At 39.3% G+C, this 12,003-nt stretch overlaps 2 protein-coding genes across 7 annotated transcripts in view; one reads left to right on the top strand and one right to left on the bottom strand.

Moving 5' to 3' along the window:
* Positions 1-2,865: 2,865 nt before the first annotated feature.
* LOC107595023 (Krueppel-like factor 9) lies at positions 2,866-6,393 on the top strand. The gene is made up of 2 exons (XM_016285293.1): positions 2,866-3,748; positions 4,526-6,393. The coding sequence occupies exons 1-2, from the start codon at positions 3,364-3,366 to the stop codon at positions 4,801-4,803; spliced, it is 663 nt and encodes a 220-aa protein (XP_016140779.1). The 5' UTR covers positions 2,866-3,363; the 3' UTR covers positions 4,804-6,393.
* LOC107595025 (protein FAM219A-like) overlaps positions 5,371-12,003 on the bottom strand; it is an 8,592-nt gene continuing 1,959 nt past the window's right edge. Inside the window, exons 2-6 of one of the 6 annotated variants that reach the window (XM_016285294.1) lie at positions 9,698-9,800; positions 9,458-9,560; positions 9,288-9,368; positions 9,132-9,207; positions 5,371-8,123 (exon numbers count right to left, since the gene is read on the bottom strand). In XM_016285294.1, the coding sequence (XP_016140780.1) occupies positions 7,965-8,123; positions 9,132-9,207; positions 9,288-9,368; positions 9,458-9,560; positions 9,698-9,800 (522 nt within the window). In that variant the 3' untranslated portion in view covers positions 5,371-7,964. The remainder of the gene's footprint in view (positions 8,124-9,131; positions 9,208-9,287; positions 9,369-9,457; positions 9,561-9,697; positions 9,801-12,003) is intronic. The other 5 variants (XM_016285296.1, XM_016285295.1, XM_016285297.1 and 2 more) reach the window with 5 other exon arrangements.

Genomic DNA, 12,003 nt, shown 5'->3' with positions numbered 1-12,003 from the left:
TTGGAATGATTACAATTTAAGTTTTTTTAGTAGCTAGTAAACTCTACACATTCTCAACTAATATGCTTTAAGCAGTGTATTAGTAGTTAGTTAGTGTGCTACACTCTAAGAAAAGTCTGTAAAAATAAGGCACAATCTACTATGTTAATATGAACGAATTTTCCGTAATGGTGTTTTACCTGCATTTTAAATTACGCATTGTGTTTTCAGGTTACAGGGTTACAAAGAATGATGGATAATGTCCTGAAAGATTTTCCATTTTTCTTACAGTATACTAACTGATCAACAATCACAGGTACAAGCTACTAACAAAGTGTATCATAAATGAACAATTATTCAATTATCAAATTATTGAATTATTATTATTATTACATTGAACACTTGCAAATAGCAGCTAACTCAATTCTCGTGATGTGTGTACTGCTAGGCATCTGTGGTTTCCTCTTTTTGTGTAATTTGGATGGAAAATGTGTGCCTTTTTATTGTCTGAGTCACTTATCAAAAGTTGCTAAAGGTTGCCAAATAAATGTTTAAAATTGCTAAATTTGTTGCTAGGTGCTTTTGGAAAAAAAGGTTGCTTGGGTAGTCTGAAAAGTTGCTAAATTTAGCAACAAAATTGCTAAATTGGCAACACTGTTCGCGAGTGTCAAAAACAGCGCCATCTGGTGGTTAATAAAAACTATAGCAGCCAAAAGCCTGTCAAAGACACTTCGTAGCCATAGGACGAAGCAGCGACCACAAATTCCATAGATCGACTGCACAAATAAAACGTGCACAAATAAAAGCCTAACAGTGTGTGTGTGTGTGTGTGTGTGAATTTCTCTCTGATAAAATAATTTACCTATTAAACTGTGGCATTAAATGCCAATATAAATATTAATATGATGTAATAGAAGAATAACGTACACATAGGCCTATATTAATTTTATATGCCAAATTATTATTATTTTAAATAATTTTTATTCTTCATATTACTTGTATGACTGGGTATTTTAAAAATGTAATTGAATAAGTCTGAATGAAAACTTACTGGTAAAGTAAGATCTGGGGTTGCGAACTTTCCGACACGCGCACGTGATTGGACAGAAAGTGAGGCTTCGTTTTTCGTTGATCACGTGATTCTCTGAAAACACTAGGCGCTCCGGCACAGAGCCAAAGAGGCGAAACTCAATAGAACGCTCCATAGCAACAGTTGCGCCCATGACGTGACTGTACCGCCGCCATTTTGGACTGTAAACTACACAACAACGCCGTAGAATAATAAGAGCCAGTCGCGCTTGACCAACTTACAGTAACACATTTAAAATATATATTTATAACAATATATATAACAATAACATATATATATATATATATATATATATATGTATACTCTTTGACAGAGCTTCGTGAGGAATTGCGCTGCTTACTCGAAACGCGCTTTGAAGCTTCAGTGGTAGGTAACATTACTAGTACTGTAGCCTACATCCCGAAATTCCACAGAACAGCTCCTTCTTGAGATCGGAAACATAAGCGTGACTCTGCATTAGAGCGGAAGAGTTGCTGGCACTGTGCTTTCTGCATCGTAGGGAGGCGTTCAAGTTCACTTCTAGTTCACGGTACATTCTGTTAAAAAAGGGCGGGGGGGGGGGGGGGGGGGGGTGGGGGGGGGGGGTCTGGTTAGAGCGCAATAACAACAACAACGTGACCCATCTCGTATTGACAGCGTTGTTAGAAACGAGATGATTTATTACACGAGTTAACATGTAGGTTGTTTACATGCGTCGTCTTTCAAATAGTACAACAAAACAATTCCCATGTCTGGCAACACTTAAGAAAAGTAAGGCTTTTCCTAGGCTGTCAAGAGCGTACCATCAAGTTAATAATAATAGCAATAAACAAGTTTTATGGTACGAAATGTGTAGAAACATCAGATATATGAAATGCTCATTATTTAGATGTTTACAGAGTATTCTGCTTAAGTGTGTGTTAATAGGATTGTTGATAGTCTGGTGTTGTTCTCTCTACTGTAGCAAAACGTGGCTACGCTTTTTGGCATCATGCCTATAGATAAACTCTTGAAATGGGGTCGCAAGTGTTGTTCCCATATTTTCCTAGAACTGTCTCTCAGTGTGAACCTCCGTGAGTCCGGAGATTACTCCGAAAAGAGTCGTGTAACGTTTGCTCTCATTGGCTAATTTCGCCTTCTCCAACGGCCCTTCGCAAGGGCCCGCCTCAAAACTTCTATAAGCCATGCATGGGCAGCACAACCTCTGCTTGCACGCTTTATCGAAAGAAAGGATTTGAAACGTGTTGCTCTAGTCTGCTGTGTTAGGCATCAATTGCTCAATGCTTCTATGCGACCAGCTTCCCCTGAAAGCTGAGATAAAAGAATGCATTTCAGGTCGACGGCAGATAGGGGTCCCTTTTCGAGGAAATGGATATTACTGTTTCCATTTAAAGTGGTCGTGACCTTGTGAGGCAAAGTTCAATCATTTGAACAGTTTTATATATATATATTCTTTAAAAATCCTCTTTTTACAAATGAAAAAGCTCCTTTGGGTGCAGTGTCTACCTCTGTTATATGATTTACAGCATTTACTGTATTTACGCTTATGTTAATATATTTTTCACTGCATGGTGTCTGTTAATACAATGTGAAACTGACTCACTCTGTTGTTTTTACATCCAGTGACTACATAAATCTGTAAATGCTTATTCTTATATGCAAACGTCTACTACTTTTTTTTTTTAGAAACAACTGTGTCAGCCAGTGCATTGAGTGCACCGGTGCTGGAGGAGGGCATGCTACTACACTTAGTTCCTGTTATGTTAGCACGCCCCTCATCTGATACTCAGAAGACTATTGGATCCATGACCCCTCAATCTCATGCTACCTCGGTGATTTCTGGTACTGCATTCAAAGCGTCGCTCTTGGACCCCCGTGTCCAATCAGCGACGAGTTTTATGATGACACCTTGGGATTCCGCGAAGTAGTTTCTGTCAGATGAGAAGATCTTTCAGATGAGATGACAGCGGCACAGAGTTGACGCACTTATGAAGATAGAAGGGAGTGACAGTGCGCAAAGGTCCACGCTTTCTGATGTATTTGAAATAATATTGAGAACAGGCACCTGGATGTTTATTCGATAACTTGTGAGTGTAGACGAAAGCGACACACGCTTGTATTCTTCGCTTGGAACAGTAATCAGCCCAGTCACATTGGGAAAGACACGTGTAGGCGTGAAGCCACGTTTTCCGGAGTTATCTGTATCCCGATGCGCATATAATGAGAATCCCGCTCCCTAAGTTTTAGTGTGTTTAAGTTACAGTAGCAGCTGATTTCTCCATTTCCATTTGGACATTTTGGGTAGGCTAACTACAATGACGGACGCTGATACTGCAGCAAGGTCCTTGGGGCCGGTCTCAAACGGTGACCGCTCAGACAAACTAGCCGGCGAGGAGGGATCTGAAGAAAGTCAAGAGAGCCGGACTCTGTTAATGGTCGCAATGATTCTGCTGGACTTAAATCAGTGTATCCCGAGCGGCATCAGCGGCAAATGCATAGTGAACAGTGATGCGAACAATCCACCCGGCGTGAAGGAAAACCGGGAGAAATGCAGACAGAGCGCGAGCAGGGGGAAAAGGACACGGAACCGCGACAGACTGCGTGCATCCGCTGAGAAGAGACACTGCTGCCCCTATGCTGGCTGTGGGAAAATATATGGCAAATCGTCCCACCTTAAGGCGCACTTCAGAGTACACACCGGTAAGAAAAAGAAACATGCTTATGTGTACAGTAAATCAACTAACAGCGGTGATTCGACTCGGATTGCAGTCTGTTATTACGCCTGTTCTGGGGAACGGTTCGGCTTTGGGAACTGCCACTCATGTAACGGTGGGTGTAACCGCAGGCGGAGCGCTCATGGGTACACACGAGGGCGGAACAGTACACACTGTTACTAATCTAAAGTGTGAGCAAACATGTTGCTTAGTCCACACTGTTACGCAGGACACCGTGTGATCAAAAAATTGCGTAATCGTGTGGAAAACATGCTAGAAGTAGCCAGGTGTCATTTCTACTCATTTTATACTGCCTTCTGGTTTATGCATCATGAATTCAATGTCTGTTCTATACTGTCCCATTTTATTCTATTCTTTTCTATTCTATAATTAGTCTAATCTCAGTATATTATGGCCGCTGGTCCCTGATGATCCGCATACTTCAATGCGACACGCACTAAAATAGCCTAACAACGCAACGGTGACGCGATGCACACACCTCCTGATTCCACAGTTGTAAACATTGGGCACGTGGTGCAGCACTGAAGCCAAGCGCAGCTCCGCCCAGACATCATAGACGCAAACCGAACAAGTTGCCAAAACGCCGCTGAAGGTGCTTACATGCATGGGGAAAATCTAGATGTGCCGATTGTTTTTTTTTGTTTAGTTTTTTGCTGCTGGCTGTCTTTCTCAGTTGAGGCTGAAATTAACAGCAGTCTTAAATTTCTCGCTCCGTTGTGTGTGTGTGTGTGTGTGTGTTTAGGTGAGAAGCCCTTTCAGTGTACCTGGCCAGGCTGCGCAAAGAAATTCTCGCGGTCGGATGAACTGACGCGACATTTTCGCACGCACACCGGGGAGAAGCGCTTCATGTGCCCGCTCTGCGACAAATGCTTCATGCGAAGCGATCACCTCACCAAGCACGCCCGCAGACACGCTGGCTTCCACCCCAGCATGCTCCAGGGTCCCGCCGGGCGAAGACGGCACTCTTCAACATCCACATCGTCCTCTGGCTCCAGCGATCACGTGTCTGCTGGTGTTTGAGCAACCATGTGACCCCCCCCACTGCACATTTTGGATGTCTCTCTTTCCTGAGGCTCAGATCTTGGAGCTTCAGGTGTTACATAATGGAGACATACAAAATATGCTGTGCTGGAGTTCTCCATGCACTTCTCAATGGAATGGACAGAAATCATCAGATTCAGGCAGAAACAATGAACATTTACTCTGAGGATTATTTCAAATATATAGGGGTATTTATATCACATATCACAGATATGACATTGATTTCAATACAGAGGAGCCAGGGGATTTATTAGACACCTACTGTGACAAAGGGAAGTGAACATATTCTGAACAATGAAACTATATTATGCATGCTGAAACCAAGACACATTTTATTGATCACTTTGAAGTGTCAAATTTTGCAGTGGTCCAGTTATTGGAAGTGGGTTTTAAAGTAATCGCTATGAATGTTTTTGGTTCTTTTGTGTTGTTTACGGGGACAGCGGTTGACTTCAGTGTTGAAGATGGTATTTGTATGATATTAAAATAGATGGGTACTTATGAGATTAACTTTGCATCGTGTGACACAAACAAGCTTTTGTGGGGTTTTTTTAACAATCGTAATTATTTGCATATTCTATTCAGTTATGCAAAAGAATGTAACTTATTTAATGTACAGCATTGAAAATTCTCTTTATTCAGAACACTTTTAAGAAACTTTTTTTATCAGCTTTCACAAGTGATAGTGAAGTGTAGTGAGACTTAACAGAATTTAATCACTCATTAATAGTTTAGCACCGCCATCTATAGGTGTGTTATGGGAAAACACAAAGCTGTGCCTTAGATCCATGACTGCACAGCTGAAAAAGACAGAACAAAGATTGTATATTTCTTCCACTACCTATGGTTTTATTAGCAGCCTGTAGTATTTACAATCAATCAGTGAACTTGAGTAACATAGTCTTTTATTAGTTTTGTGAATGGGTTTTTCATTTTCATACAAGCTGACTTCAGAAGTCTTTCCACTGTTCAGCTGTTTACTTGAAATACTCAAATGTAATTTGAATCTAGATTTAGTTTGAATCTACCGTAATGATCAGCCATTGTGTTTTAAAAGACACAAGCACAAACTGAATTTTACATGTGAATCAACAATCAATGCATCTATTGGATCTTTATTCAATAACAATTGTATAGATTTTTATGTTATGATAACAGATCAACAGATGTTTGGCTTTTATTGTCACATAGTATCTGTGCTAATTTATTGTTCAGATGTTCCATATGTTTAGTAGGTTGTGAGCCTGAATTCAAGAAGCAGGTTATTTGAAACATACTGTCATTTTATCAACCTGTGCCTTGTTTTGAGCTTAAGAACTCTTAGATTGCAGAATGAAATTAGCAAGTTACTGAGAAGTACTTTGCTGTAATTTACAAAACTCTTCTCAGTTGTGTAGTGTGAATGCAAGTGTTGTGATGTGTATATCTGTATCTTACAGACCTTACAGGCCACTAGCGTTGTACATACATGTGCTGTACTTTTCCATCAGTATCATTTATGCAACATTCAGCTGCTTTCATAACCTATAAATTATGTATGTAGCGGATTAATTAAAATAAAGAAAAGTTCATTCAGGTCTGCTTTTATTGATATCACTGAAACCAATGACAACATTGTTAATACATAAATGGACTTTCTCACATAATTAACATATTTATAACATAAAAACACAGCTTTTGTCCAACAAACGCTCACCTTTGATTACGCTTTGAATTGAATACATCAGGTCATTACACTATTTTAGTCATAGTTAAAACGCAATAAAGAGTGAATATGAGCAGTTCGAATGAAATCAGTTTCTTGATCAAGACAGTAGAGTGAAAAGATAACATAAAATGTGTTTGGCTTTCAAAGCTGAATGGACGGGAAAAATCTGTAAAAGGATTTCATGTGTAGATGAACAGTGCGGGTTCATCATTGACAGCTTGAATCATTTTTAATAATAACAATAATGAATGTCAGGGATTTGATCAATTTAGCAACATTAACATTCTAGGTTTAGTTCCAAAGACCAGCAGAAAACAGTGCTTTTAAACAGCCCTCAACTGATTTTCATGAAATTCAGTGATGTATCCTGATCGGTGGTATGCATATAAAATGCTAAATTAAAATGAACATAGATTCCAACAAGGCGCATAAACATTCTTTGGTGCCTTCAAGTCTTTGAAATCTGAACATCTTCCAGAATAAAACAATACTTATTTTAAGAAAGCTTACAGGAAGTGTAAATATCTAATATGTTTGGTCATTCTGTCCAAGAAATGAAACTGCATTTCCAAAATGTCATAACAGTTTAATAATCATACCCAGTGATTTCTGACCTTTGAAAAACTGCTTTGAGAGACAGAAAGGTCTTCATGTAATCATTTCATCATCTGTTGTGAGAGGTTACTGTGAAACCTTGACCAATCAAATGAAAAAGGGTTGCCGTTTTTCCTTTTCGTTCATGACTCATTCGCATCTCAAATCCAGCGTAGCTTCAAACGTGATTCAATTAAATAAACGTGTGTGAGATATCAAGAGTAAACAAAAAGTGTGATGCCCAGGTGCATGCCAGACAAGGCTACTGTTAGCGCTGCAGTACGAATGCACCAACATGCAAAATGTTCAACAGAAACGAATCCAAGTATAGCCTCAATAGCAGCCATGAACAATAAACATCCAACCAGATCCGTACGGAAATCAAATCTTACCATAACGACAACGTTAATGCAACGAGTGCAACATGAAAGCAGAGAATTTCTCTGTAACATCAAGTTGTTTTTAATTCACCATCTGAATGCTTTATTTGTTCTACGTTCACTTGTACAGTATAACACAATGCCAGCTAGGAGGTGAAAGTGAGCAGACTCTCCTAGCGTATTAGCAAACAGTGCATATCCTGCCATAGGAGGAAGCAACCAATAATAGTCATGTTAATAATCATATGTTAAGAGTAAATGTGTCTATGTGTGTGCATTAGCTCATGTAATGTGTTTTGTGTGTGTGTGTGTTCACAATTTCCTGTACACCATGTTCATCGTAACATTTTCTGTACATTTCCCTCTGTAATATTGATTAGATGTCTTATCTGAGGTTATGAAAGGGAACGAGGGAGGGGAAGAGAGAGGGAGCACAGGGAGGGGAAAAGGTGACAGATTTACTGGATTTGACAAGCAGTGGAGGAGGTGGCTTGGCAGCACATGCAGGTTGAGTTAATGGATTTGGGTGGTATGAGGTCCAGGTCTTCATCATCAGGGATCTCATCCAGCCTGTAGCCATCTTTCAGTAGTTGGATGTTCAGGTCCTGGTTTATCTGCTGCAGGAAGCAATGGACAGCATGTCAGGCCGGGCTGCATAACCGCCACTAATTAAATCATATGAATGAATTCAATACTCCTGGCAGCAGTTTAGATTAATAAGACAACAGGGTTGGTTCAATAGCTTGATTGGGACATTTATTGGTTTAATGAATCAATGACATGAACAACAACATGAAGATAATTAGCAACAACAAATGAGCAATGGTGACCTTTAAATGAATAATTCACCCAAAATTAAAATTAGCTGAAAATGTACTCATCCGTAGGCCATCCAAGACGTAGATGAGTTTGTTTCTTCATCGGAACAGATTTGGAGAAATGCAGTGAATGGGTGCCGTCGGAATGAGAATCCAAACAGCTAATAAAAAAATCATAATCACATGCAGTCCACCAATTAAAGTCTTGTGAAGTAAAAAGCTGCATGTCTGTAATAAACAAATTCATTATTTAAACCATAGTTTATGGCCAAAATATTGTTGTGGAATTGTTATATTTGTTTGAAATTGTTTTGGACTGTTTTGCTTGCAAAAGGTGCTTGATGTGAGCATACTTTTTCCTGCTTCAGACAAGATGACTTAGACAAAGCAATATTATTGATAGAGGACTTGTATTTTAGCTGGAAGCAATGGTTTGACATTAAAAACGTCTTAATGATGAGTTAGTGTATTAAAAACATGCAGCTTTTCGCAAGATCTTAACGGATTACTTGTGATGTTTTCATCGGCTGTTTGAACACCCATTCATTAGTAAGCAAGTGATGTAATGCTACATTTCTCAGATGAAGAAACACACTCATCCACACCTTGGGTGGCTTGAGGGCAAGTAAATGTTTAGAAATGTTCGTTTTGGGTGAGCTATTTCCTTTAAAGGAAAACAAAAGAGAGACATTTAAGACAAAAGGGAATTTAGAGCATACAAGATTGTGAGTGACATTTGAGAAGGAAATCTATTGTCATGATGCTTGTGGTATGGGGCTTAGGACATTAACCAGAGTTCATAGGTACCTGTTCCCTTAGAGACCTCACCTCGGCTGACGAGTATCCTGACGAGGAATATCTAGACATGTCAAAGTCGTCATCGCTGTAAGGCAAGTGAAAACAGTGAGGCCTGGGGCCAATGAGGGCGTAAATCAGTCAGTAAAGGATGAGTGAAGAGCGCACCTGTCTGTGTCTAGAGCAACTAAAGGTTTCTCATCTGGACTCTGGTCTAAAGAAGAGTAGCCTTTATTGGGAACCACTAGCCTGGATGGTAAAAGAAATAGAGATAGGTTTTTAAAATAAAACAGACTATGTATACAGTGAAGACTGTGATCATTTTCTCTCGTTTGTACCTTGTTCTGGCCATCACATTATTTTTCTTGGGTTGCTGATTGACAGGGCTTCCAGCATTGCCATTTTTCAGTGATGCTTTCCTAACCAACTCTCTCTGTTTGTCTTTACAGAGCAAAAAAAACAATATTAGACATGTTTATATTTTAACCATGTCATAGAAACAACACACAATTGCAAAAAGTGCTTTAAATAAAAACATAGCATTGGCATTTGGCGATATAAACAATCCCACAACTCACCTATCTTCATATGGAGAGGAGAAGGTTTATAGTTGAGGGTGGCAGGTTCACTCTCCCTGGTATCTGAGTCTGTCTCTGATGTAGTCGATGATGCTGGATCCTGCTGGGAAAGGGGGAAAAAAGAATGAAGTGTCAAGGCAGTCTAGTTTTATCGATTAAGTCAATTTTATTTGATGGCTGTTCTTCTTGACAAGAGCCTTGCTCTGTCCATTTTGATCAATGTGGATGAACAAAGCTTTACTTTATTTCTACTGTTTGATTTCTCCCAGCTCATTATGACACCCTGGGATTGATGTGAACGGAAACACATCATTTTCAGAAGCAAAGGGAGCAATTTGCCAGCTTCAAATATGGAACAGGCCAAGAATTGTGGCAAATCATTTCAAAATTTCAAAAGCCTAAATCTATTCAAAGTGGAAATAGGATGAAAAAAAAATTGGTACAGTGCAACACATTTTTGATACACTGAGCGCAAAAACGGAACATATTGTATTGTTCATCATAATATAATATAATATAATATAATATACACCAAATCAGTGTGTCACAACCAAACAAATGGTACCACAATTGGTATTGGTACCTTAAAGAATTTTTTTCTATATTAAAATAGATTTTCTTAACCCAGTGTATTGTTCATTCGTGGGTTTAGCACCCAAAAAAAAGAGTAAACATTCCCAGGCACCATTAAAGGGTTACTCCACCCTAAAAAGAAAATTCTGTCATTAATTGCTCACCCTCATGTCGTTGCAAACCCGTAAGACCTTCTTTCATCTTCAGAACACAAATTAGATATTTTTGATGGAATCTGAGAGCTTTCTGACCCTCCATAGACAGCAACAATATTACCATGCACAGAAAAGTAGCAAGGACATCGCTAAAATAGTTCATGTGACATCAGGGGCTCAACCGTAATTTTACAAAGCTACAAGAATACTTTTTGTGCGCAAAGAAAACAAAAATAACATAATTGATACAGCAATTCTTTTCCCCGAGTTACCGTCTTATGTTAAAGATAAAGCGTACGCATGCTGAACATAAACAATGCTGATTATGTTGATTGTGTTCCGGGGTACTCTCCAAAATGGAGGAAGTGCGTGCCTATGGTGCGGAATACGCCAAAAATTCCAAAGAAGAAGAAGAAGAAGAAGAAAATGGCGGAAGACGGTAACTCGGGGAGAAGAATTGCTGAATAAATTATGTTATTATTGTTTTCTTTGAGCACATATAGTATTCTCGCAGCTTCGTAAAATTACGGTTGAACCCCTGATGTAACATGGACTATTTTACCGATGTCCTTGCTACGTTTCTGTGCATTGATCCGTGGTAATATCGTTGCTCTCTAGGAGGGTCAGAAAGCTCTCAGGTTCCATCAAAAATATCTTAATTTGTGTTCCGAAGATGAACGAAGGTCTTTTACGGGTTTGGAACGACATGAGGGTGAGTAATTAATGACAGAATTTAGATTTTTGGGTGCACTAACCCTATAAACATTTAGAGCAGTCCATTCAGATCCGTCAATCTCTTTCCAGTTCAACCAATAGCGAGAGTTTGGGACGTGGCTACTGTAGCAGGCTGAGCCAGGGGGTGTTTACTTTAGCCGGTGTGAGACCGTGACTGATGCATTTAATCTATAATAATATTCAGATTCGGTTACAGAAAGTGCAAGACTTGCCAAAACAAAGGGGTAAAACAACGGTAAACACTGGTGGGTGGCTCTTTTACAAGATGGAGGATTTAGATAGTATAGAGACGCCGAACTTGCAGAGTAAGGCCTACTTCTCGACAGGTAAGCAAAAACTGCATACTTAACCTTTAAATATATGATTAAAGGGGTCATATGATGCTATTTCAATTTTTCCCTTTCTTTTTGGAGTGTTACAAGCTCTTGGTGCATAAAGAAGATCTGTAAAGTTGCAAAGACTAAAGTCTCAAATCCAAAGAGATATTCTTTATAAAAGTTAAGAGTCAACCACACCTACCTAAAACAGCTCATTCTAACACGCCCCCACATCTCTACGTCACTGTGTGGGAAGATTTGCATAACGCCGCCCAAATGTTCACGCAAAGAAAGAAGGCATAACTTTTATTCTCGCTGTAGTATTGTTGTTGCGCCATGTCGTGAAGACTGCAGCACATTTTATGGAGGACTGTTTCCTGATCCTGGTAGAGTAGACTACAATGCCGGCTGTTCTAACTCACAGACTGTAAGTAAGCTTTCATATTTAAAGAATTTGCCACTACACTGCTCAAAACTCGCTTTTGAATCATCAGAGTAGCACTTGTTGTTTGTCATTTCTCCGATC

Source organism: Sinocyclocheilus grahami, unplaced genomic scaffold (assembly GCF_001515645.1).
Source record: "Sinocyclocheilus grahami isolate Dianchi unplaced genomic scaffold, SAMN03320097.WGS_v1.1 scaffold195.1, whole genome shotgun sequence".
NCBI classification, from domain to species: domain Eukaryota; kingdom Metazoa; phylum Chordata; class Actinopteri; order Cypriniformes; family Cyprinidae; genus Sinocyclocheilus; species Sinocyclocheilus grahami.
This window is presented reverse-complemented; position numbering and strand designations above follow the sequence as displayed.